The sequence below is a fragment of the Podarcis pityusensis genome (genome assembly GCF_964106645.2).
Source record: "Podarcis pityusensis genome assembly, chromosome: 12".
Classification (NCBI taxonomy): domain Eukaryota; kingdom Metazoa; phylum Chordata; class Lepidosauria; order Squamata; family Lacertidae; genus Podarcis; species Podarcis pityusensis.
Genome location: NC_138037.1, coordinates 20,896,667 through 20,920,147, shown reverse-complemented (window position 1 = coordinate 20,920,147; position 23,481 = coordinate 20,896,667). Strand labels below are relative to the sequence as shown.

The window sequence follows — 23,481 nt, the reverse complement described above, 5'->3', positions numbered from 1 at the left end:
CCAGACCCCCCCTTTTTTTCTTGGAGCAGGACCTGAGACAGCTGAGAACTTAAGAAACTTATGTCCTAACTAAACATTACAGGCATTGTGTAGCTGCTGCTGATTCTTGTCTGCCACATATTTCTTTCCTGTAGTGTCTAGCAAGAAATGCATGAGCCACCATTCTATTCAGCATTTCCTCACTCCTTGCAAATGGGAGGCAAGAATCAGGCAGCTGTTGCCAAACTTTTTTAGGCCTGTCAATACATTTGGATTTTTGAGCAAGTGCTACCCTCAGGCCATTTCCATCTTCTCAGATCGGCTGCCCCATCAAAGACAGGGAAGACACCCATACGTTCTTTGCTTTTCAAAGCCATCCGGATAAAAGTTGGATCCAGTAGAACGAATCTGAGCACTGAAATGCAGAGATAAAAGAATAAATGGGAAAGAGGGTCACTCTTCCTTCTTCCACTCTTCGTTCTTTCCAGAAGAGAAGATAACCACTCTCACCATTTCATGTCATGACAAAGACATGGGGAAAGGACTCCAAGGTCTTATGAGAACTAGAGGGAGACCTCAAGAGCACCATCTGATCCACAGGTGCCATGCTGGCAACCACTGAATTAAGAGTGGAGAAATATTGTATGACGTCATGTCATTCAGCTCCTTTATGAGGCATCAGCAGGGAAATGTATGGGGTGGCATGGGTCAATGGTAGACAAGATAGCATCTGAAGGGGGATTCAGCTGTTCAAGAATTAGTGGGATAGGCAGAATACTGATGTGACTGCTAATATTGTCTCTTTTGATAGTCTCTGTTTTGTTTTTAAATGATTTGTTATGTGGTATGGAGCAGGGGCTACTATACATTACATTATCACAGAGTTCTCTGGATTAATAGCCCTATGTTTTAGCATAATTTTGGAATGTATACTTTGTAAGTGCATCCATGTCTGAATTTTACCTCCAGTTTGTAGATGTACAGTGAAATGAGTCTGACAATCAATTAAGCTAATAAATTTGGCTATCTTAAGAAGACTTCCAACACATGGTGCAGTTTACTGTACTATTTATATTTCAGTTACAGTGGTGCCTCGCAAGACGAAAAGAATCCGTTCCGCGAGTCTCTTCGTCTTGCGGGTTCTTTCGTCTTGCGAAGCAAGCCCATTAGAGGTTTAGCGGCTTAGCGCTACAGTATTAGCGGCTTAGCTGGCTTAAAGATCAGCTGATAAGCGGCTTAACGATCAGCTGATAAGCGGCTTAGCATCAGCTGTTAAGCGGCTTAAAGATCAACTGATAAGCGGCTTAGCCATCAGCTGTTAAGCGGCTTAAAGATCAGCTGATAAGCGGCTTAGCCATCAGCTGTTAAGCGGCTTAAAGATCAGCTGATAAGCGGCTTAGCCATCAGCTGATAAGCGGTTTAGCGGCTTGGGGAAAAGGGGGGGAAAAGGAAAAAAACCCCGCAGGAACTCGCAAGACATTTTCGTCTTGCGAAGCAAGCACATAGGAAATTCGTTTTGCGAAGCACCTCCAAAACGGAAAACCCTTTCGTCTAGCGGGTTTTCCGTCTTGTGAGGCATTCGTCTTGCGGGGCACCACTGTATTGTGTTTACATCTTAATACATGCTTCAATTTGAGAAAGCTGGTCAAGAATTTTTAACAAATGAATAAATTAGCCTTCATTTGCATTTGATGCCATTGATGCTACTTCACATGTGAGAACATACTCATCTACAGCTCCTAGTTGCTATTATGATCCAATTTACTATTATGGCATTAAAATTGTTATGACATTTATCACTACAGCATTTACCTTGAGTCATGCATGGTTTGCTATCGGTGCAAGTTTAAGCAAGATATGTGCCATCATTGTTTAATGTAATTATTCTTGCTGTGCTTATGCCATGCGGCCGTTGCTAATTAACCTTTCTCGAGGGGAACAAGGCTGAACTTCATTGTGGGAGAAGACAGGCCTGAGGAAGTGTTATGAGTCAACACATGTAGCTGATCACAAAGGAGGTCACTGTGTTTTTCCTACTGATCCATAGAAGGTTTCCAAGTAAGATGGGTATATTTCCCTAAGACAATTCATTCTGCGGGCAAAAGCTACAGTCACATGAAATGAATTATCCTTCTCCCCTTCCTCACCCTTGTTCAACTTTTGGCATACGTACCAGATGTCGTTCATTAGATCTGTCAACAAACGAACAACTGAACCTCAGATTTTCAACACATGTTGCAGTGAGAGAGTGCAGAGATGAAAGGCTGTTAAGTGACCCAGAGACTCTAGCACAAATATGACAGAGCCATATATATTCCTGGTATATATGGGGCAAGCCCTTTTGCATGGACTTGGTTTTCAGAGGCAGAGTGGGCATTAAACATGTAGGGAAGTTGGGGTATTTCAACACATGATTTCACTACATTAATACCCTCAGTTCGCTACATGATTAAATCTCATTTGAACAATTTTGGAGGCAGAATATAATGTATTTGCTAAACTGGTGGTGTTTCTCCTTTTTTAAAAACCTAGTGTCATGGTGAACCTAGTGGGGTAACCCTAGGGAAGGTGAAAATACATTTTTCTGTGTAAGGAAACACATTTTTTATCTGAGCTAGGGTTGCCACAGAACTCTCCTGGACACTGGCCTCTTAAAATGCAAACACAATGTTACAACTGTTCATCCATTTATCTAATAAATGTATATTATGTCTCCAAAATTGTTCAGGGTGGCTTACAACAAATAAACTCAATAACAAGTATAAAGGAGATACTAAAATTTATTTAAATATTATTGTTACATTGAAGAATTCTGGTTTCTAGCTTACATAGTCTTAGACGTTGCTACAAAACATGTTAAACATGATTTTCTTCCTTTACTACATCAACAGGAAGATGATGTCATTCATTTGGCCAGATACTGCCCATTATGAAGAACTGACATTCCACACAAATAATGCCAACAGGAAATGGCATTACATAATGCACGGTCTTTTTAATTTTTGGTACATTTTGCTACAGAATCAGCTCCACAATTTCCCCCCAAACAATAGTTTCTTCCATCCATATTCACAGGAGTATTATATTTTGATTATCACGGATTATCACTTGAAAAAAACCCCAGAAACAAAGTTTGAATGCAACCGCTCCTGTAAGACATATATTCTACTTTAATAATTTAAGGTCAAAACCTGCATTGCGAGATCACGGCTACAGGGTCCAACACTAAAATGGTGGCATTCTTGTTAGAATGATGGCTTCTTGTCAGCAAGGTTGCTTAATTAACACAGACAACCAGAGAGAAAAGTCTTGTTAATACACAGGCCAGGTGATCTGGGAAGCCAAGAGGGCCCCAGTTATGCTTGTATAAGTCTTTGGTCCCCCACTTTGAGCAACTTATTGGACAGATCAATTGCTGTCCTTTCATTGCATGCCTGCTTGCCTTGGACTTGCAGCGGCTGCCCTTAGAATATGGGTAGGCAAACTAAGGCCCCGGGGGGCCGGATCCAGCCCAATCACCTTCTAAATCCGGCCTGTGGATGGTCCAGGAATCAGCGTATTTTTACATGAGTAGAATGTGTCCTTTTATTTAAAATGCATCTCTGGGTTATTTGTGGGGCATAGGAATTCGTTCTTTTTTCCCCTTCAAAATATAGTCCGGCCCCCCTACAAGGTCTGAGGGACAGTGGACCGGCCCCCTGCTGAAAAAGTTTGCTGATCCCTGCCTTAGAATCTGACCCTTTCCTTGTCTCGGACCACGGACCACGCTACTTGTCTATGGCCTCTTTGATTGCTTCCCAAGGAAATATACACAGGCTGCATCTGCATGCCAGTTCCCTTTGTCCCCCTTCAACTAGCAACCAGTCGCACTGCACCCTTGACACCAGACTGCTCTGACTGCCCTGTTTTGGACTCCCCAACACTCATCGCAACACAAAAGCTTCAATTACTGTAGTTATTTTCCTTAATGCTGGAATGATTAATCTGATGCTTAAGATGCCGCTGTACTATAATTCCCATAATTGCCGACAATTGGCCAAGGCTGATGGGAGTTGCCAGTCCAACAACATCCTAAGAGCCACACAATCTCCCGCCCTGCCTTTAAAGCCACCAGGACAATTTGGATGCCAAATGATTGCAAAATGTGTTCCCACCTGCTCTAGGCATTCAAAAAAGGGGAAGTGAACCCCAGAAGACGGGCAAGGCCAACCTAAGAAAATGTGTTTAAAAAAAGCATTTTTGAATAACTGATGTCAGCCATATACTGTACTGTACTTGTATGCTGTTACTGTATAGTTAAAGCTATGGTTTTCCCAGTAGTGATGTATGGAAGTGAGAGCTGGACCATAAAGAAGGCTGATCGCCGAAGAATTGATGCTTTTGAATTATGGTGCTGGAGGAGACTCTTGAGAGTCCCATGGACTGCAAGAACAAACCTATCCATTCTTCAGGAAATCAGCCCTGAGTGCTCACTGGAAGGACAGATCCTGAAGCCGAGGCTCCAATACTTTGGCCATCTCATGAGAAGAGAAGACTCCTGATGTTGGGAAAGATGGAGGGCACAAGGAGAAGAGGATGACAGAGGATGAGATGGTTGGATAGTGTTCTCGAAGCTACCAACATGAGTTTGACCAAACTACAGTGGAAGACAGGAGTGCCTGGCGTGCTCTAGGGGTCACGAAGAATCATAGAATCATAGAGTTGGAAGAGACCACAAGGGCCATCGAGTCCAACCCCCTGCCAAGCAGGAAACACCATCAGAGCACTCCTGACATATGGTTGTCAAGCCTCTGCTTAAAGACCTCCAAAGAAGGAGACTCCACCACACTCCTTGGCAGCAAATTCCACTGTCGAACAGCTCTTACTGTCAGGAGGAGTCGGACACGACTAAACGACTAAACAACAACAACTCCCTCGGTGGCTCCATGACTCATCATGACAACACGCAGCGCAGCCTCTGAAATGCGTTTAAGCGGACCCAAGCCGTGTCGCCTCCAGGAGCTGCCAGGGAAGAAAGGCTCTTGTTCTCTGAAACTCTGGGGAGCCTGGGCCAAGTCAGGCTCGGCGCCATGCAGCTTCCTTCCCGTGCTCCCGGCGAGCTCCCCTAGGGACGCCTCCTTCCACCTGCCGCTGCGCTTTGAAGGCTCATTCCTAAGCTCATCACACCGGCGAGGAAACAGCCCGGGCGTCGCGCCTGCGCCCCAGGAGCCGACCGGCTCGCGCGGCGCACCGCCACCTGCGGAGGGGCGGAGCCAAGAGCTGGGATGCGGAAGGCCCCTTCCGCGCGCAAGCGCACAAAGGCGGCGCCTCGGGAAGGCGGATAAGGGCGAGTCGGAGGGGGTGGGGTGGGCGCATGCGCAGAAGACGTGGCAGTCTGCGTAGCAGGGACGGAGGAGCTGGGTCGGTCGGGCCAGAGGCCTCCGGTTGTCGGGATGGACGAGGATATTTTGACCACGCTGAAGATCCTCATCATCGGAGAGAGCGGCGTCGGCAAGTCTAGGTGAGGCTCCTGCCGGCTAGGCCTCGGCTGCGGCCTCGCCTTTCCTCCCCTGCCCCACCCCGAGTAGGCCTTGCCGGGCAGACGCCCCCCCAGCAGCCCCCCTCAGGCCTGAGGGCGCTTCTGCCCCCCTTGTCGCCGGGGAGGGGCAGGGGGCCAAGACCCCCCTCCCACTGCAATTGCCCCCCCTTGCTTATTAGAGCCTGTTGCCTATGGACTTGGATGGGGTTTACTCCTGAGGAAGCCTTGGCCGGATTCAGGCCTTTACTCCTGAGGAGGAGGGAGGGGCGGGTGGCGGGGCTCCAGCTGGACTGGACGCCACGCCCCCTGCCTTGGGCCATTCGTCCCTGGGGGCGCCCCCTCCCTTGGCTGCGGCCAAAGCTCCCCCTCTGGCTTGTTGTCTCCGCAGATCAGGGCGACGCCTTCTGCATATGCACAGAGGCTCGGTTTCCTCCACACGCCGGCCTGTTGCTTGGTTATTGGAGCCTTTTGCTTCTGCAAACATCATCCCGGGGCTCAGCCCCTTAACCTCGCAGCCATTGCATCTGGTTCTCGGGCAACCAGGAGAAGGTTCCTTCGCCCCTTCTCTGAACTTTGCCTTTGCAACGTGTCTGTGGAGAGTAGGGCTTGCTTGCTTGGCTTCCTAGGTGAGGAGCTAACGGGTAGGATCACACGCCGAAGTAAGAGTTGGTAACCTGGGCTTATATTGGAGAAATCAGGATTCAAATGGTCTTTTTCCTCTCTCGTTAAAATATAGCCCTACCCGGTGCTGTTTGGCCTTGCTGTGAAATGTAGCTCGTTTATAAAACAGTAACTCAAAATGGCACAAAAACGATAAGTAGATGCCACTCTTAAAATAAACAAACTGCAGTGTTAGGCAACAAATGCCTGAGGGAATATAACCAGGACTTGACCTGGTTCTGGAATCAGTTTAGAGTTGGTGCAAGGCATGCCTCTTGGAAGGTGAAAGGGCGTTTCACCATGGAACATAGGGCCCTTCCCATGTTTCCACATAATGCACAGCAACTGAAATTGGGACAGCAGATGTTTTTGGAGAACAGACTAAAGTCTGTCAAGCAGGCGCACCTCGTGAGTCCCACTTTTAGAGAGATACTCCAAGTACCTAGATATGAAGTCGTTTAAGGATCTGCATTCCCTCCCTAGTGGTGTTTGCTGTCATAAATAAATATTCTAGCCCCTTGTTCTAAAGGGCCTCCTTTGTCTATCTGTGTCTTGCTGAGCTTCTGTTCATATCTGGGCTCCTTCTCATTTCTCAATCACAATAACCTTTGCCTTGTCTACAGTGTCTCTCTCACAATTACCAGCTAGATTCCACATAATCCCTGTCCTACTATTGCTGGGTTGTGAAGTACAGCCCATTGTGCTTTGTCTGTGTCGTAAATTGATCATCAATTTATTCATCATGTGAACTCTTAAACTATTTGGACATCCTTTAGGATACAAAGGAAAGTATGCAGAAGAAACAGCCTATATTGGAAGACTAATTCATGACCTTAAAACCACTTACATAACTTTTTCACATATATCATGTCTGTATAAATGGCAGACATTTGTTTCTACCCATCGGTGTGGTGTTTGACTCCATGGCAGCACCATCAATAATGCTTCATGTTATTTGAAGCCAGTGTTCTTGTATATTTAGTATATACCAGTATATTTAGTAACCAAGTATGCTATTTTGAGTTCACAAAATTGAAGAGGCTAACAAATTTGTGGAGGATGTGTGTATAAAGTGCAGAGTCAGTGCCCCACCCCCTTGTACATGACTCTGTAAGATGTTGCAAGGACTCAGTGCTGGCAGCCAAGACTTTAGATTTCTTCTGGATTAGGTCATCTCCCAAGTATGTGACCTCAGAAAGCTTCACTTTATTACAGCAGGCTGCTTACCTGTAATCCACTGTAAGGAGAGCTATCAACTTGTTTTTTGGTTCCAAACTAACAATTAAGCCTCTGGAATTCTTGCACTTTGGAAAGTAGTTCAATACTGTGTTAGCTATACAGGTGAGATGATTTCACAGACCTTTGGTTTCCAGTAGGACTGCAGATGAAGGACTGGCAGGGGAGGAGGAGAGGGAAGAGTGGTGCATTTTTATGCGCACAGTCCAGTGTCATATACATGCTTTTGAGTGAACTGTTCTTGGTGAGAGAACTTGATACTCTAGTTATTTAGAAAGAGTGATACCTTCCAGAGACCTGAATTCTGCTACTGTTGGACCCTGGACATTTTCCATCAGCAGTGTAAAAGAGTTTCATGTTTAAGTAGAATTTCAGTAGGTGGGATAGACTTTAGCAGACTTGTAGGTGTAACCTTGTCACCAGTGTTCAAAACTCCTATTGTTCTAGGTGCATCTTGTGACAGGGAATTTCATTGGTTGCAGCAGTTTCTGAGCTCTGGGTGCAGTACTGCGCCAAAGATTTCAGATTAAAATTGCAAAGTGGAAGGAAAGGAGGACCCTTTTCTGCCTTCCCACTTCCAGCTACTTTCTAAATACTGGAGAAGAGACCCTCTTAAGAATTTTAGGGGGGTGGGCAGGGGAAGGACTAGACCATATGAAAAATGAACATACTTAAACTGCAGTTCATTCATTTTCAGCTTTGTATTCTTGTTATTGAAAAGTGATATTCCGTTGTTGCACCCGTAACATAGGTTTAAGGTGCCATTTAGTGCCTAGCTTTCATTGTTTCTAACACTGCTTGTCACTTATTTAGCATATTTTGTGTGCTGTGCTGTGCTGTGTGTGTAAACACATACAATATAGTAATCCTTACAGCAGAACCAAGACCACATGGTGAACTTTTGGTCCTCCAGCCACCATGACTAGGGATGATGGGAGTTGCAGTTCAACAACATCTTGAAAGCCAGAGGTTCCCTAGCCCTAGAAGAGTGATTTGTCGTTCAGTTTTAAAACAGAGCCTTTCTTTGCAGCTAACTTCTAACCACTCAGTATTACACAGCACATTCACAAGTCCAGTGGGTATCTCCTGATGTTGCTATCTCAACATTTTAACATTCTTCTACTGCTGTGCAGTATCAGCAGTGTAGATTTTCTTTTTGGAATATGGCAGCCCTAACATACCCTAGGTGTGAGTTCAAGAAGTCTAGAATGGAACTCTGTGGCACTGTCTTGGCCAGTCTTTCTCAATAGAGCTGCAAGTTTGCTTGCACAAGAGTTAATTGATGTTGAAAGAGGATAACCTTATTTTCTGGGGGAGGGAGAGTTGACTGTCCTAAAAAAAATTGAAATCTGGTAGGGGAGAGGGTGAATGTTCTGTTACAATCATGTTACTTGGCAACGCAAATCTGAGATCTGTTACAAATGTCTCTGGTTGGATAGTTATATCTCTGAAATATAATTATTGCAATGCTCATTTTCTCCTCCTTTCTCCATCAAATGCCCTTCTCCTTTGTGCAGCCTTCTGTTACGGTTTACCGATGATACATTTGATCCAGAACTTGCAGCAACAATTGGTAAGTTTGTGATGCCTCTGTTATTTAGATCAAATTCAGACTATCTGATAGTAATGCTGTTAAAAGTGGAGACACTGCAATGGAGAAAGTTGATCCCTAATAAGGAAAAGCCGCAGCACTGGCACAAAAATCAGGCGAGATTTGCTGTAAGAAATTTGCTTAAATTGGAAGTTTAGACACCTCTCACCCCCACCATGCCCCCATTGTAAAAGGGAAACATAAGGGAGCTGACAGTGTAGTTTACTCACCTTTTTGTCAGCATTGCAGCTATGTCTGAATTTGTTGACAGGTTAGATTCTGACAAGTCAGATTCTGCATATGCAGAACAAAATCGCTGCTAGTAATTTGAAAACTGCAAGGATCAAATATATTCATATCAAATACTATAAATTGGCTGAACCTGTGAAACACTTCATAGTTAAGTCTGATTTTGACATAAGCCCTGTACAAGTGAGTGATGGTAGGAATTTGAAGTATGTCAAGTGGAGACACTACTTGGTTTGGAAGCCCACAAATAGTAAAGGCACATGCTTTGCTATCTGCAACTTGTCTTAAAAACTTTTCAGGAGGAATTGAACTTCTTAATCCTCCTCCTTGTCAAAATTGATACTGTCCTTCAAGCATTTAGCATTTTAAAGTGGGCATTTCTACAGAAACAATGTCTCTATTTTTTCTGTTCATGTATTCTGCATACGTTGCTAAGACTGTACAAAGATCATGGCTATATTTAGCATTTTGGTTTGTTTGGGAGAAGATGTTAATAGCTTTGAATTGTGAGGCCTGCATAGTTCAGCAATGATGAGGTCAAATAGATCAAAGGATAAAGCATGGAACTATAGCATTTGAAATTTACAAGGCGGGGCTGTTGGAGAGGATTCTGTAAGGGAGAAATATGACGCTGGTGGAATTTGTCATGATCAGCAGGAGTTGCCACAGCTGCCACATAAGATTTTGATGAGAAATAGCAGATTCAAATTTAATGAAAATCACATGTAAACAAGTAGAGAGCTTACATTTGTCTACAGGGGACTTTTTTTACTCCAGAAGTGAACCTCTTTGTGAAAAAGAGCTCTTGAGTACATAAATTTGGTTGCAGAGCAGGCACAAACCTTCCCCATTCATTCTGGATGTTTGCCTTGACTGCAAGACAATATAACCATATAACACTGGTTCTAAAGGATCTACATTGACTCCCAGAGCACAGTTCAAAGTGTTGGTGCTGACCTTTAAATCCCTAAATGACCTTGGCCCTGTATACCTGAAAGAGCATCTCCATCCCCATTGTTCAGCCCAGACACTGAGATCCAGCCCTGAAGGCCTTCTGGCAGTTCCCTCATTGTGAGAAGTGAGGTTACAGGGAACCAGACAGAGGGCCCTCTCAGTAGTGGCACTTGCCCTGTAGAGCATCCTCCCATCAGATGTCAAGGAGATAAATAACTCTACAACTTTTAGAAGACAGCTGAAGACAGGGAAGTTTTTAATATTTGTGGTTTTATTTTTTTATCTATTGGAAGCCTTCCAGAGTGGCTGAGGCAAACTAGTCAGATGGGCGGAGTACAAATAATAAAATTATTACCACCAGCAGCACAATTATCATTATTTGATGCTGCTGAAGCTGATTGTCCCTTCCTTGAGTTGTGTGATGGCATTATGGACCCTCTTACATTTCTATCTCAAAACAAATAGCAATCATTCTTTTGCTGCCTCTGTTTTGTGAATGACTTCTGCCAGCCAAGCAATGCAGAGATGGGTAGTTTATTATGGAAGTCACCATAGATAAATTTCTGGGCAACTAATTACAGCATTTGTTACACAAAGGTTATTTCGGTATTGTAACCAGTTTTATATGATGTAGGGTTCATGAAAATGTACACTTGCTTTCTTGACTGTGTTGCATGTGGCAAATTATACGTGAGATTCAGTTTTCCTATGTGAAATTGATGTTTATGTAGAAGTTATGACCTTGGGTAAAATGGGTTGCTTGGTTCTCTGCAGTAGTTTGCCTTCAACATTTAATGTTCTTTGTGTTGGTTTGCTTTTGAGCTGTATTTAATAGCAAAACTTAGAGCTAATTAAAACTTTCTGCTTTTTTCACCTCTATCTTGCCACATGTTGCAATCTTGCAGTTCATCTGAAAGCATAACAAGTCATAAACACACAGAATATTTGTCTATCTCCAAATTATTGTACTAGAATATTAGGTGCCGATAGAATAATGATTCAGAAAGAGCCAGAATTAGTATGATTCCTATCATCCCTGAATATTAGCCATCCTGGCTGGGGCTGATGAGAGTTGTAGCCCACAATATCTGGTATGTTTTCTGTTTTAACTTCTGTCCTTTTCTGGAGAGAGCATTAAGTATTCTTCTCTTGTAGGTGTTGACTTCAAAGTGAAAACAATATCTGTTGATGGAAACAAGGCTAAACTAGCAATCTGGGTAAGTCCCAATAACGCATGTGAACCTTGCATTATTGAATGATGTATGGATTGACTGATTAATTGATGTTACTCATATGTTGCTTTTCCACAATGGGCCATTGCCAATGTAGCTTACAGCAAAACAATATTGATACCTGAAGACTTTTTCCAGTGTTATCAAAGCCAGTCCTGGCAAGCAACAGTGTACCTTTTGTGCTGAGCAACTGGTCAGTACGCTACAGTTCAATAAAACATTGCTGTGGTGAAAGTGAATCTGCATATTGAAAACTTCTGCAGGGTTCAGGTACTTCAGCAAGTAAGTTCCCCACAGGGTAGGGCTGGGCGATTTAGTGATACATCGTACAAAATAGGTTTGAAGTGCACATTGTAGTAACGGTTTCATAATATTTGACATGGCAAATCACAATGTGTCCATGTGCTATGTAAAAAAATGTGATGTGGGAAAAACCATGAAGCCGGTCATCGCTTCTCTCATGATTCCTGCTACCCCTGTTGCTCTGTACTGTAAAATAAGAGTTGTAACAATATGCTAAAGGTAAGTGAAAATATATCAGTTTTAGAAGCCTTAGTAGTTGCAGTTGCCAAGACAGTTGCCTCATCGCCTCCTAATAGTTACATCCTTATTTCAGACATTGTGGTATATCAGGATATCACAATGTTTTCCTGGTGATATATCACAATGTTGAAAACAGACCAATCAGCCCTGCCATAGGGGGAACTAGCTCACATGCACAAATCAAGCAGCTTTGAACTCCCCGTCAATCAGCTGATGCATGGGAAGTTCAAACCTACTTAACAGCTGCAGGACCAAGGTACATCTCAACCCAACTCAGATTCTAAGAAATGTATATGCAATAAAATAATTATCAGTATATAATCAACATTTATTAATCAGTTATTTATTAATCATTTCAATCATTGTGACTCTTAGAAGTAAAATAAGGAAGTTAAAAGTAGTGAAACAATACTATTCTTTTTATCTTCTCTAATGAGATGATTGGGCTTTTGAATATTGGGCTGTAAGTTTGTGGATTTGAGCCTTAAGTCACAGCATTGTTTGACATTCAGCCTGTTTATTTGTTCAGAAGAGCACAAACATGGCTGAACCCAGCTTTAGCCATGCATGATGTTGGAAATACCAGCAACAGAGGTTCCTTATTGGCAAGGGAAGTGCACAGTGTACATGCTCTTGCCCTTTGTTCCTGAGGCTCATAGTTCCTATTAAAAATTTTTTTTGTACTGTGCCTCATAAAATTCTTTTCTACCTCAGGCCCTTTTTAACCCCCTTTCAATCCTTTAGTATTTATTTGCCCTCTGCACAGTTCTACTGCCCTCAGGAGGATCAATATTGACCACCTTGGGAAACCCTGCTATAGAAGAAGAAATGGCTAGATAAGGTCTATAGCACATGGAAGGAGGAACTTTGTGCATATTTGTTTGTAATGGGCAAATAGAATTGTATGTCTCTTGCCATAGGCTTTCACATAGTAAAGACCTGCTGTACTCTGCACATGACACTTTTGTAGAATCCAGGAACTGTATCCTGTTAAGCTTTGGCGTGAAAAGGTTTGCAGTCTTGAAGATGCAAATCAGAAAGTTCTTTCTAGGTGAAAATACAAAATATCAGGATGCATGCTGCCTGTTGTGGGATTTGCAGGAAAAATCTGTTTAACTATGTCAAATCAGTTCTCAAAATTGTCTGAATTTTTTAGGACACTGCAGGTCAGGAACGGTTCAGAACGTTAACACCCAGCTATTACAGAGGAGCACAGGGTGTTATATTAGGTAAGCATGCAGCTGGTTACTGCTTATCTGTACATTTTCTGGTATAGGGCATGATACTGAAACTCTTGGCCTCACTGTAATTTTACCATTACACAGGCAAATGGGTGGCAAATTAGAAATAAGAACTGTGGGAATTGCTGGAGGGTGGAGTTCTGTAGGTAGCTCTTGCTGTTTCTCTTCCTTCCCTGTCTGCAGGCTTTATTTTACTGGGTGAAGAAGCTGCAGGTGGTTTTTTTCCCAGATTGAGTGCAGGGTGATGTTTTTCTCCAGCCACTGTGCTCCAGTTCCCCTCCCCAGCTGCTTTTCTCCCAAGGGACAAGATACAGGCTCTGGAATTTCTCCCTGTGTGTGCTCGCATGTAAAGCAAGTGTGGAAGGAATTTTGAGCAGGCACATGACTGACAGGCTCAGGGTTACACATCCTCTAACTGCTATCTGCTCAATCTGATGACACAGGCATCTGCTTCACTTAATAAGAGAGGGGAGAAAGGGAAGCTACAGTGCATTTCTGGGCAGAGTTAGCTCTTTCATAGAAAATGAAGGAACATTCCTCCAGGTAATCCTTGAGGTGCTTGCTTGGGAACCATCTCCAACTTGCTGTAGTAGTACATTTTAATAGGTTCCTCCATATTCGCTTCATTATCTACCCCAGGGGTGAGCAGACTTCAAGCATTGTGTTTTAATAGTACCCTGAGATCCACCAACTGGAGGCAGATTCAAAAGAAGACATGTCTATAATTAAACCATTCTGAGCCCATGAAGTTGTGTTGAATACCAGATCTGATCTGAATGGAGCTTGTACCCCATCTACACAAAATCCACTCCCCTCAATCAACATAATTTAGAGGGGGAGGAAGTAATTTTTTTGCCAATATACCTCAAATCACAGAGAGAGTTTTTGTGCATCCCTGATCTACCAAAGGTTCACGAACTTACAGCTACTGAAACCTTTTGTAAACAATATTGCAATTGTGTTGGCTTTTCAATGAGGAATAATGCAGTTAGGTTCTCAGTGAGATAACTACCTGGATTGGAGGCCGGAGCCATCCCGTCAGACTTCTTTGTCTAAATACATCACCTGGGCTGAGTCCCTTATAAGAGATTAAACAGTTGTCTAGTTGTCAGCAGCTACTTAGCTTTGATCAGTCAACGGCTGGCAATTCAGAGGAGTCTCAACCTTGCAAAATGGACTTCTGGTTCTATTGTTTATTGTTATTAATAAAAATATTTGTATACAACAAATTGATGTAAAATGCCAGGTTGTTGTACAACAACATATACAATAAAATACTATAAAACAATAGAAAATAAACATTAAGAAGACTGGGTGGTAATAATAATAATAAGTTTGAATAACTGCATAGGCCTGTTGGCATAAAAAGGTCTTCAGGTGACAGCTGAAAGTCAGTAGCAAGGATTACAGTGGCTGATTGCAGAAGAGGACTCAGAGGTAATAATAAGGGAAGAGCCACAGATCAATAAGTCATTTACTGGTATCATGGCTCTGTCTAGTTTCTAAAGTTTGTTGTCATAACTAAATTCAAGGCCGGCCATCTCATTAGACAAGCCCCTTCCCTGAGGTGGCATGGGATAGGTGGAGGATTGGTCCCACCTGCAGATCAGGCATTTCCAGAGCCCTTTCTCGGTGCTATGGTGGGGTAGGTGAGTGAGTTTTGCAGTGCTGCAACTAATTTGGCAAGAGAAAGGGTTATAAATTTGAAGGTGAAATGTTTGTTTTGTTCTTAACCTTGAAATACATGCATCACTGACTGCTATTAATTCTTGATTTCAGTTTATGATGTCACAAGAAGAGACACTTTTGCTAAACTAGACAACTGGCTAACTGAACTAGAAACATACTGCACAAGAAATGATATAGTTAAAATGTTAGTAGGAAACAAAATCGATAAGGTGAGTAGCCCTGAAATACATTTCCCCCCTGTGATTCATAAGCTTATTTTTATAAGTGTCTGACAGTTCTGCTTGTTGTAGGAAAACAGAGAAGTTGACAGAAATGAGGGTCTCAAGTTTGCCCGAAAACATTCCATGTTGTTCATAGGTAAGTCCTTAAAAAGGAATGCAAAGTGTGGTGGAATGTTCTGTTTAGCTGCAGTTGTTGTACTACAAGATACAATGGCTGGGGTTGTGGTGGTGCATGTTTTGGAGGATCAAGCTGTATTTTACAACAGCAGGATTAATGTAAGCTAAGTAAAGTTGTGGAACTAAATTTGCAAAGTATATGCCACTGTATTGTTACTTTATGTAGGCCATGAAATATGACAGCTGTACAGCTGATGTCACATTGGTTCTTATTTGGATGCCAGGATGACCATCCACCAGGCTCTGTTGCTGTCCTTTTATTTCAATGAACTGTGCAGAGGAATCTCTCATGGGTCCCATTAATGGGCAAAGGTGGTGAAATGATCGCAGTTGCCTTGATTTAAATACTGTTACATTACCTTCTGCCGGCACGCAGGTGGCGCTGTGGTCTAAACCACTGAGCCTAGGGCTTGCTGATCAGAAGGTCGGCGGTACGAATCCCCACAATGGGGTGAGCTCACGTTGCTCGGTCCCTGCTCCTGCCAACCTAGCATTTCGAAAGCACGCCAGTGCAAGTAGATAAATAGGTACCGCTCCAGCGGGAAGGGAAGGTAAACGGTGTTTCTGTGCACTGCTCTGGTTCGCCAGAAGCGGCTTAGTCATGCTGGCCACATGACTCGGAAGCTGTATGCCGGCTCTCTCGGCCAGTAAAGCGAGATGAGCACCGCAACCCCAGAATCGTCCACGACTGGAGCTAACAGGGATCCCTTTACCTTTTTACCTTTACATTACCTTCTAGCTTGATTTCAAGTCTCCCATTTCATGCACAGCCCTTTTTTGCTAAGAGAGGTAAAGATAAATCTGCTTCTCTTTCTGCATCCCTCTTCCCCGAGGATGCAGTTTCAAAGAGGAAGGTGCCAGATGCTGCCAGTAGCTCCTGTGGGAGTTTCAGTGTGCTTTTCAGCAGAACTGGTATTGCTGCTGTTGCCTCCTCCAGGCACTGACACCCTCCTTTCTTCTGACATGACTTCAGTTAGCAATCTGTCTCCCTGAGAAGGCCTGAGACCATGTTTGTTCACTTACAGCTTGACAGTGTGTTCGTGTGTACCGTTTGATGAAATCTTCACGAAACACAAATCTTGGGGATGAGAAACTCAAAGAATATTCTTCTTTACTTGCTGTGATGCAAAATCCTTTTTCCAAACTATCAGTTTCACTAAGCTAAGTCTTAAAGAATTTTGCACCTACACTGGTGTGCAAATGACAGAGCCATGGTGCTGTCTGCTTAATGGTGCACCCATGGAAGAGGAGGTTGGGACAACACACAGTGACACATGTCTAACATTTCATCTCTTCTCTCCCCCCCCCCCCCCACAGAGGCAAGTGCAAAAACATGTGATGGTGTACAGTGTGCCTTTGAGGAGCTTGTTGAGAAAATCATACAGACTCCAGGACTGTGGGAAAGTGAGAGCCAAAACAGAGGTGTAAAGTTGTCAAACAATGAAGAGGGCTATCGAGGCGGCTGCGGTGGCTACTGTTCTGTGTTATAAACTCCAGAAGACTTATTCTTTGGTGTATTTAAATGGATAGTGGTGTCCTCTGTACATAAACTTACATCTGCTATTTTAGGGACCTTGCGGTTTGCACATATTTGTGTATCACGGCAGTGAACATTTTTCTAGGAAAATGTGCTCTGCAGCTTTTCCAGTTGAGAAGTGTTATGGTTAGCATGCCTAATTTGAAACGTATAGGTTCTTTTTATATGTAGCATAAGAACTTGTTGCAGGAACAAAGACACTCAGATTTCATAATTATCATGGAATTACTTGGGGAAATATTTCAAACACATGTTGGCTTCATTCTGTTTAACTCGGGTCTTTATCTCAACTATGGCACTGTTTGAGGCACACAAATCTCAAATGGTACAAGTCGATACATGTAAAATTTGCACAATTTTATTGGCAAAGGCCTTTTCTTACCAGTTTAACAGCATGGATATACAATCCCTTTTTAGCTTTAAGCAACACTTTTTCTAGCTTGTAACTAATCCCAGTTAAAATCTGTGATCTTGAAAGAGGTGCAAATTACTTTTGGCGGGGGTTGGGTGAAAAGAGGAGATTTTAAATTTTTTCACTTCAGTGAATACTATGATTGTCTAATTGGATTTTTTTTTTTAATCCTGAATGTGTGTGTGCGTGGCACTCTTGCACCATGGCATTTATGATGTAGTGTGCTATGGACCTGCAGGAGAATTTTTTTCCTTTAGGTTACAGGCTTAATGGAGTCTCATTGTGAATCACTTTGCCAAGCTTTGAATGCTTGTTTCTAAATGTTAGCAATGTAATTTAATTTCAGTAACTCAAAACTGTTGCTCATATGTAATTTGAATGGTCTGAACCAGATGACTGCTCAACTTGTGGCTGTTGGTTCTGAAGCTTAAATAATGTTTAAAAGCTCTGTCTTCTGGGTGTGTATGTGTAAGGCATGTGCTATTTCATTGGAATTTGCTGTAACAAACAGCCAATGAATTGCTCGTTTCAGAGAACTTGTATAGACTAATAAATTTTTTTCACAGTATTCACTTTTTTGTAACATCTTCCTCATGTACAGGTGAATTTTGTAAGACACAATTGAAGATCTCTTGGACTATTGATCCTGTAATAGACAACACTAATGACTTAAAATACTGTGGGGTACTGATATTTCGCAGTATGAGCTACTGTGCAATTTCATGTAAATATATACAGTAAACTGAAATACCTTTATAATGTTGCTTTTTTGTACACTTAAGGGCTACACACCATCTGGTCTTTCACCAAGTATATGAGCTGTTGTCACTTTAAATACATTTTACTTAAACCTTTAATTTCCACTTTTTACACTTGTTGGGAAACTATTAGAATTTTGAAGTTCTGTAGCCAAACATTGTAAGTAAAGGTTCACACTTCTTAGGCTAAATGAACAGTTTTCAGATGTATGCCGCCATTTTAATACATGGCACATTTGCTGAACTGCTTATTGCCCAGTGTAAAGATGGCAAAATGCCTCTTGAATAGATGGGAGAGAATCATATATTATTGCAGAGAGGTGTGTTCCTAACTACAGAATAAAGACTGAAAAGCATCTGCCATCTTTTTATCATAGGATATGTGCTTAAGTTTTGTGTGGTGTCTTGTTCTCCGTATTCCTGTTCTTCAATAACCAAAGGAACCTTTGCATTTCACTTGGGATGGAGGCTGAACTGATTAACTGAACTGGTTGTTGTATTTGCAAAGATAAGAGGAGTGGTCAGTGCACATCTTTTTTGGAGGCCATGCTGTAACATCAAACTTGCAAGCACCCAAAAGTGCCTCATTTTGAATTTCTTCTAGCTTTTCCCAAAGTCCATCTTAAAATTTATCTTATGCAGTCATGAATGGCTTGACCGATATGAGCATACCACTTTATTTTGACATTTTCCTTGGCTTAATAAAGGCATTGCCCTAATGTGGACCTAGAATTCTTCTTTGATAATCTCTAGCCACTTGCTTTCTGTTTGGGTTAAACTTTTTTTGATCCCCACATTTTACTAAGGCAAAGTGGAGCAGAAACAAGGTGCCAAGAGTTGACTTTTCCATATCAAAGCAAGTGCTAGGCAAGTAATAAAAAGGTAAAGGGACCCCTGACCATTAGGTCCAGTCGTGACCGATTCTGGGGTTGCTGCACTCATCTCGCTTTATTGGCCGAGGGAGCCGGCGTACAGCTTCCGGGTCATGTGGCCAGCATGACTAAGCCGCTTCTGGCGAACCAGAGCAGCGCACGGAAACGCCGTTTACCTTCCCGCTGGAGCGGTACCTATTTACTTGCACTTTGACATGCTTTCGAACTGCTAGGTTGGCAGGAGCTGGGACTGAGCAACGGGAGCTCACCCCGTCGCAGGGATTCGAACCGCCGACCTTCTAATCGGCAAGTCCTAGGCTCTGTGGTTTAACCCACAGCGCCTAGTTGGTCACAAATTTTCAGCTTGCATCACACAGCTTATCCCTTTGTGGATATGTTTTGGTATTGCACTTACTGCAATGGCTTTTACAGTTGATGAAACTGGATCAAGTAGCTGCATCAGTTTACTTTTGGCACTTATCCAATTCTCTCAACCATTCCTCATAAGGCTTAGTTTTCAGACTCTTGATCATATTGTCGCCTCTCACACATTCCAGCCTTTCAGTATGTTTCTAAATTGTGCCCAGAACCAGACACAGTACTCCAGGTGTTGCTAAGGCAGAATAGAGTGGTACTATTGCTTCCCTTGTTTGGGAACCAATACTTCTGTTGATGTAGCCTAGAATAGCATTTATTTGTTTTTATTTTTTGCTGCAGCTCCACGCTGTTGACTCATGTTAAGCTGGTGGTCTACTGAGACCCCTCAATCTTCTTCACATGTACTACTGGTAAGCCAGGTGTTTCGCATTTGTGCAGCTGGTTCTTCCTGTCTTAAGTGCAGAACCTTACTTTTGTCCCTAATGAATCATAGAATCATAGAGTTGGAAGAGACCACAAGGGCCATCGAGTCCAACCCCCTGCCAAGCAGGAAACACCATCAGAGCACTCCTGACATATGGTTGTCAAGCCTCTGCTTAAAGACCTCCAAAGAAGGAGACTCCACCCCACTCCTTGGCAGCAAATTCCACTGTCGAACAGCTCTTACTGTCAGGAAGTTCTTCCTAATGTTTAGGTGGAATCTTCTTTCTTGTAGTTTGGCTATGGAGTGTGTTTCAAGGGATCCAAGATGGCCACCGTGTAAGTTTCCTCCTTCCAGTTCTCTCCGACCTCTTCTCCTGACTTGGATTTTACAACCGCTGGAGTAAGCTATTTACTTTAGTTTTGCCTTTTGCTAGACAAGTAATTGCTGGACTCTCCACTGGTGTGATGCCAGATTTTAATTAAGTTTGACGAAGGAGGATTGCTTTGGATTGATCTGGGTGGTGCCAAACTTGTGTGCTTCATAGAACAACGATCCTTCAGACCTGCACCGCCGGCACGAAGAGAAACTCCCCTGTTTAAGGTTTCTTATTGCTAAATGATTTTCTCTTCTGGGGGACACTCGGACAATTGACTGAGAATTGTAAGTAAGCAACGAACTTTACCTTATTTTTTCTTCGCTCACCACTCCCCTGCCTCCTGCAATACTCTCTAAGGTGCATTAAGATAATTCCAATTATTGCGGATATTTCTCCTAATCTCCACTATGGGCCATGGCAAGCGGCCAAGGGACCTGGATGAGGCACCCCCGAGGCCCAAACAGTCTAAGATTGATTCTTTCTTTCTTAACTGTAGCAGAAATAATGAGGAAGACAGCTACACGGTTGAAACTCACAATCGTTTTAATCCTTTAATTGACCTCGCACCCGATATAGAAGTGGAGGGGGTGAACTCGAAGGCAACGAATAATGCTAATGATAATGACAAAGAAGTGAGAGTCACCTCGAAGGGGGAGTCCGAGTTGGCCCTGGGCAATGGTATGGGATTCGATCATTTCCAATTAATAACCAGGACCCTGCGCTGCATCTTTAAGAGCATAAATGGGATCTCCATGCAGGTGAATAATCTCCACCAAAAGCTTGAGGCCCATTTGCTGGAGCTGCAGCACAACCTCACTCTGCCTCCGAGGGATTTAAAGGGACAGTGGTGTACCTCCCCTGTTAGACATGAAAGTGGTACTGGTGTTCACCTCTTAAAAACTCAACTGGACTTTCAATCTCTGATCTTACAACCAAACAAAATATGTCTAACTATACGCAGCAGTGACCCCAGGTCCCCAAGGTGGAATAATCCGAGAGAGGTCAAAGATCATCTAAGGCAACTCCTTCAGATTTGGCCTCCGCTAATAGATCTCAGTACAGTGAAACTTTTATACTACCACCATCGGTTCCAAAAAGTACTGCTCTCCTTCCAGTCACCAAAAATTCCCTCCATACTGGTTAGGCGTAAAGCGTTTTTGGCCACCTGGGGCATCTTCCCAACGAGAGTCTTTAATGACACCAGGATTAAACCTCTTTTCCGTAGCATCGTACAAAAAGGTATCCGCTCGCCAGACAGGCGCGACATAGTCTTGAAACTCAAGCTGTCCACCCAGGAACCTCACCCTCCCTCTCAGCCCAAGCTTCCTGGTTTATCTACCCCAGCAACAGAGAAGCATGACCAAAGCGGGCCCAGTCATCTGGCTGCCTCAGAGGAGAGGGACCTTATTTCATCCTATGGCGAGTTGCCATTAGTAGAACAGCAGGAAGTTATAAACAGGCTTGATACACTCAAGCAGCAACTTACACATGTACTTCAAGAGAAAATCTCCTCAAAACCTGGTCATAGCAACCTATTAAATCAAAGGAACGCAGTCGTGAAGGGGCTAACACCCCAGAAACCCCTGCCAATCACTGGGACTCCAATAACGGATGATATGGCAGTCTGCCTGGCGGAAGCTCCTCATACACCGTTGCAACGCAGACCCCCTTCACCTCTACTAATAGATCTGCAATCAACTACCTCGTCCTCCGCCTTAAAGAGCAATACGCCAAACACCCCTCATCCTGGTAATCTGTCAATGTCCTATTCTTCTATGCCTGACCTGGAGTCCTCATCCAGTGCGGTCCAGGCAGATGACTGTATATCCTCGTCCTTTGCCAGTCAACCTCTTTTGGTAGAACCTCATGTATCCGCAACCTCTTCAAGCCAATATATAAACGTTAAGGAAGCCACTGCGCAAAGAGACAGCTCAGGCTTTATTGAAGACCCTGCTGGCCACATCAATCAAATTACCACCCCTTCGATACCTTCGGCTGTATCACGCCTGGCGCTGTCTCAGACCCTTGGCAATGCTTCTTCCACCAGCAACCAGAGTAACTGACTAGCACATAGTCCCTCCTCAAACTGCTTCAATGTGCTATCCTGGAATGTGGCGGGATGGACGTCCAAACAGGATGGCGGGGATATGATAGAGTTTTTAGCGAAATTCCAGATTATGGGTATACAAGAGACCTGGTGCTTAGAATCGTCACCCCCCCCTTCCCTACTGGGCTATGACGCCTTTGTGATTCCTGCGACCAAAACACATTTGTTTGGGCGCCCTAGTGGAGGCCTGGTAACATTTGTTTCGCAGGAGCTTCAACTTAATATCTCTCCTCTCTTTTGGTTAGAGAGTAATTGCATTCAAACTTTACACATCACTAACAGCCCGGTTGGGGACTTCATATGTGTAAACTTGTACAATCCATCTACCTACTCCTCTTCTCATTCAAATCAGCTTTGGGAGGATTTAAGATTTATCCTCGATAAATCTGTGGCTGAATATCCAAAGTCAGAGATCCTTATAATGGGGGACTTTAATGCCAGAATCGGAGCAGATATAAGCTCATTCACCGATAAGTCGCAATTATTCATAGAAGAGGAGTGGTTTCCTACGTGGAATTCACATGATAAGACCATTAATAGGGCTGGCATCATACTGCTGGAGTTTACCATAAACTGCGGGCTGCACAGCTTGCATGGCACACCCAAAGACTGGTCCGGGGGATTCTATACTTTTCTAGGATCTAGAGGGGCAAGCGTTATAGACTACATCTGGTCCTCCTCGGCATTTAATGATAAGGCATATTGTTTCAATGTGTTCAACAGAACCGAAAGTGACCACCTTCCAATCGCCATCTCCTTCCTCCACACACAGCTGGGGCTTCCCAGCTCACTCCACCCCCAGGATCCACTGATCTTAGCTCCCGGACGTAAGAAGTGGGATTTCTATCTGGAGCAAGACATAAAAGTCCTCCTAAATTCCCCTGAGATCCTAGCCCTGAAAGCTCAGCTGTTAACAATGAATGTGAATCATTTCTCAACTTTCCAGCAAATTCTAGCCTTCTTGCTTCCTTCACTTACGAAACCTTCCCGTGCGATTCTAACCTGGAAGAATCAAACTTGGTTCGACCAAGAATGCAAACAGTGCAGAAGTAGGCTTAGATTTCTTCAGTCTGATATGAAATCAGACAGCACCCAGAGCAAAATCAGGGAGTTAGCCCAATTCCGTTCATACTACAAGAAGCTGCTCCATCATAAGAAATTGTTCTTTGCGAAAGAACGCTGGACAGCACTGTCAGTGGCCATTAAAACCCGTGACGACAAGAAATTCTGGAATTTAATTAATGCAGGTTTAAGACCCCCCTCATTCATCGCTAATAACATCACAGCAGCCAGTTGGCACTCTCACTTTGCTCAGCTGTATTCCGCC

At 43.4% G+C, this 23,481-nt stretch overlaps 1 protein-coding gene and 1 long non-coding RNA gene across 2 annotated transcripts; one reads left to right on the top strand and one right to left on the bottom strand.

Annotated features, from left to right (window-relative positions):
* Nucleotides 1-212: 212 nt before the first annotated feature.
* On the bottom strand, nt 213-592 carry LOC308459649. Its single transcript, XR_013978258.1, has 2 exons — nt 490-592; nt 213-394 (listed from the first exon to the last, which is right to left on the bottom strand). It is a non-coding gene; the product is annotated as an uncharacterized lncRNA (long non-coding RNA).
* Nucleotides 593-5,319: 4,727 nt separating this feature from the next.
* Nucleotides 5,320-17,987, top strand: RAB18 (RAB18, member RAS oncogene family). The gene is made up of 7 exons (XM_080975246.1): nt 5,320-5,479; nt 8,911-8,966; nt 11,343-11,404; nt 13,119-13,191; nt 14,983-15,101; nt 15,183-15,249; nt 16,608-17,987. Exons 1-7 carry the CDS (start codon nt 5,412-5,414, stop codon nt 16,778-16,780), a joined length of 618 nt encoding a protein of 205 aa, XP_080831372.1. The 5' UTR covers nt 5,320-5,411; the 3' UTR covers nt 16,781-17,987.
* Nucleotides 17,988-23,481: the final 5,494 nt, after the last annotated feature.

What these genes read in the sequence shown, in the direction of transcription:
- RAB18 (XM_080975246.1), top strand. Translation starts at nt 5,412, where the DNA reads ATGGACGAGGATATTTTGACCACGCTGAAGATCCTCATCATCGGAGAG. An exon ending in AGAACTTGCAGCAACAATTG is followed by an intron (nt 8,967 to 11,342) that starts GTAAGTTTGTGA and finishes CTTCTCTTGTAG; the next exon opens with GTGTTGACTTCAAAGTGAAA. An exon ending in AGCACAGGGTGTTATATTAG is followed by an intron (nt 13,192 to 14,982) that starts GTAAGCATGCAG and finishes TCTTGATTTCAG; the next exon opens with TTTATGATGTCACAAGAAGA.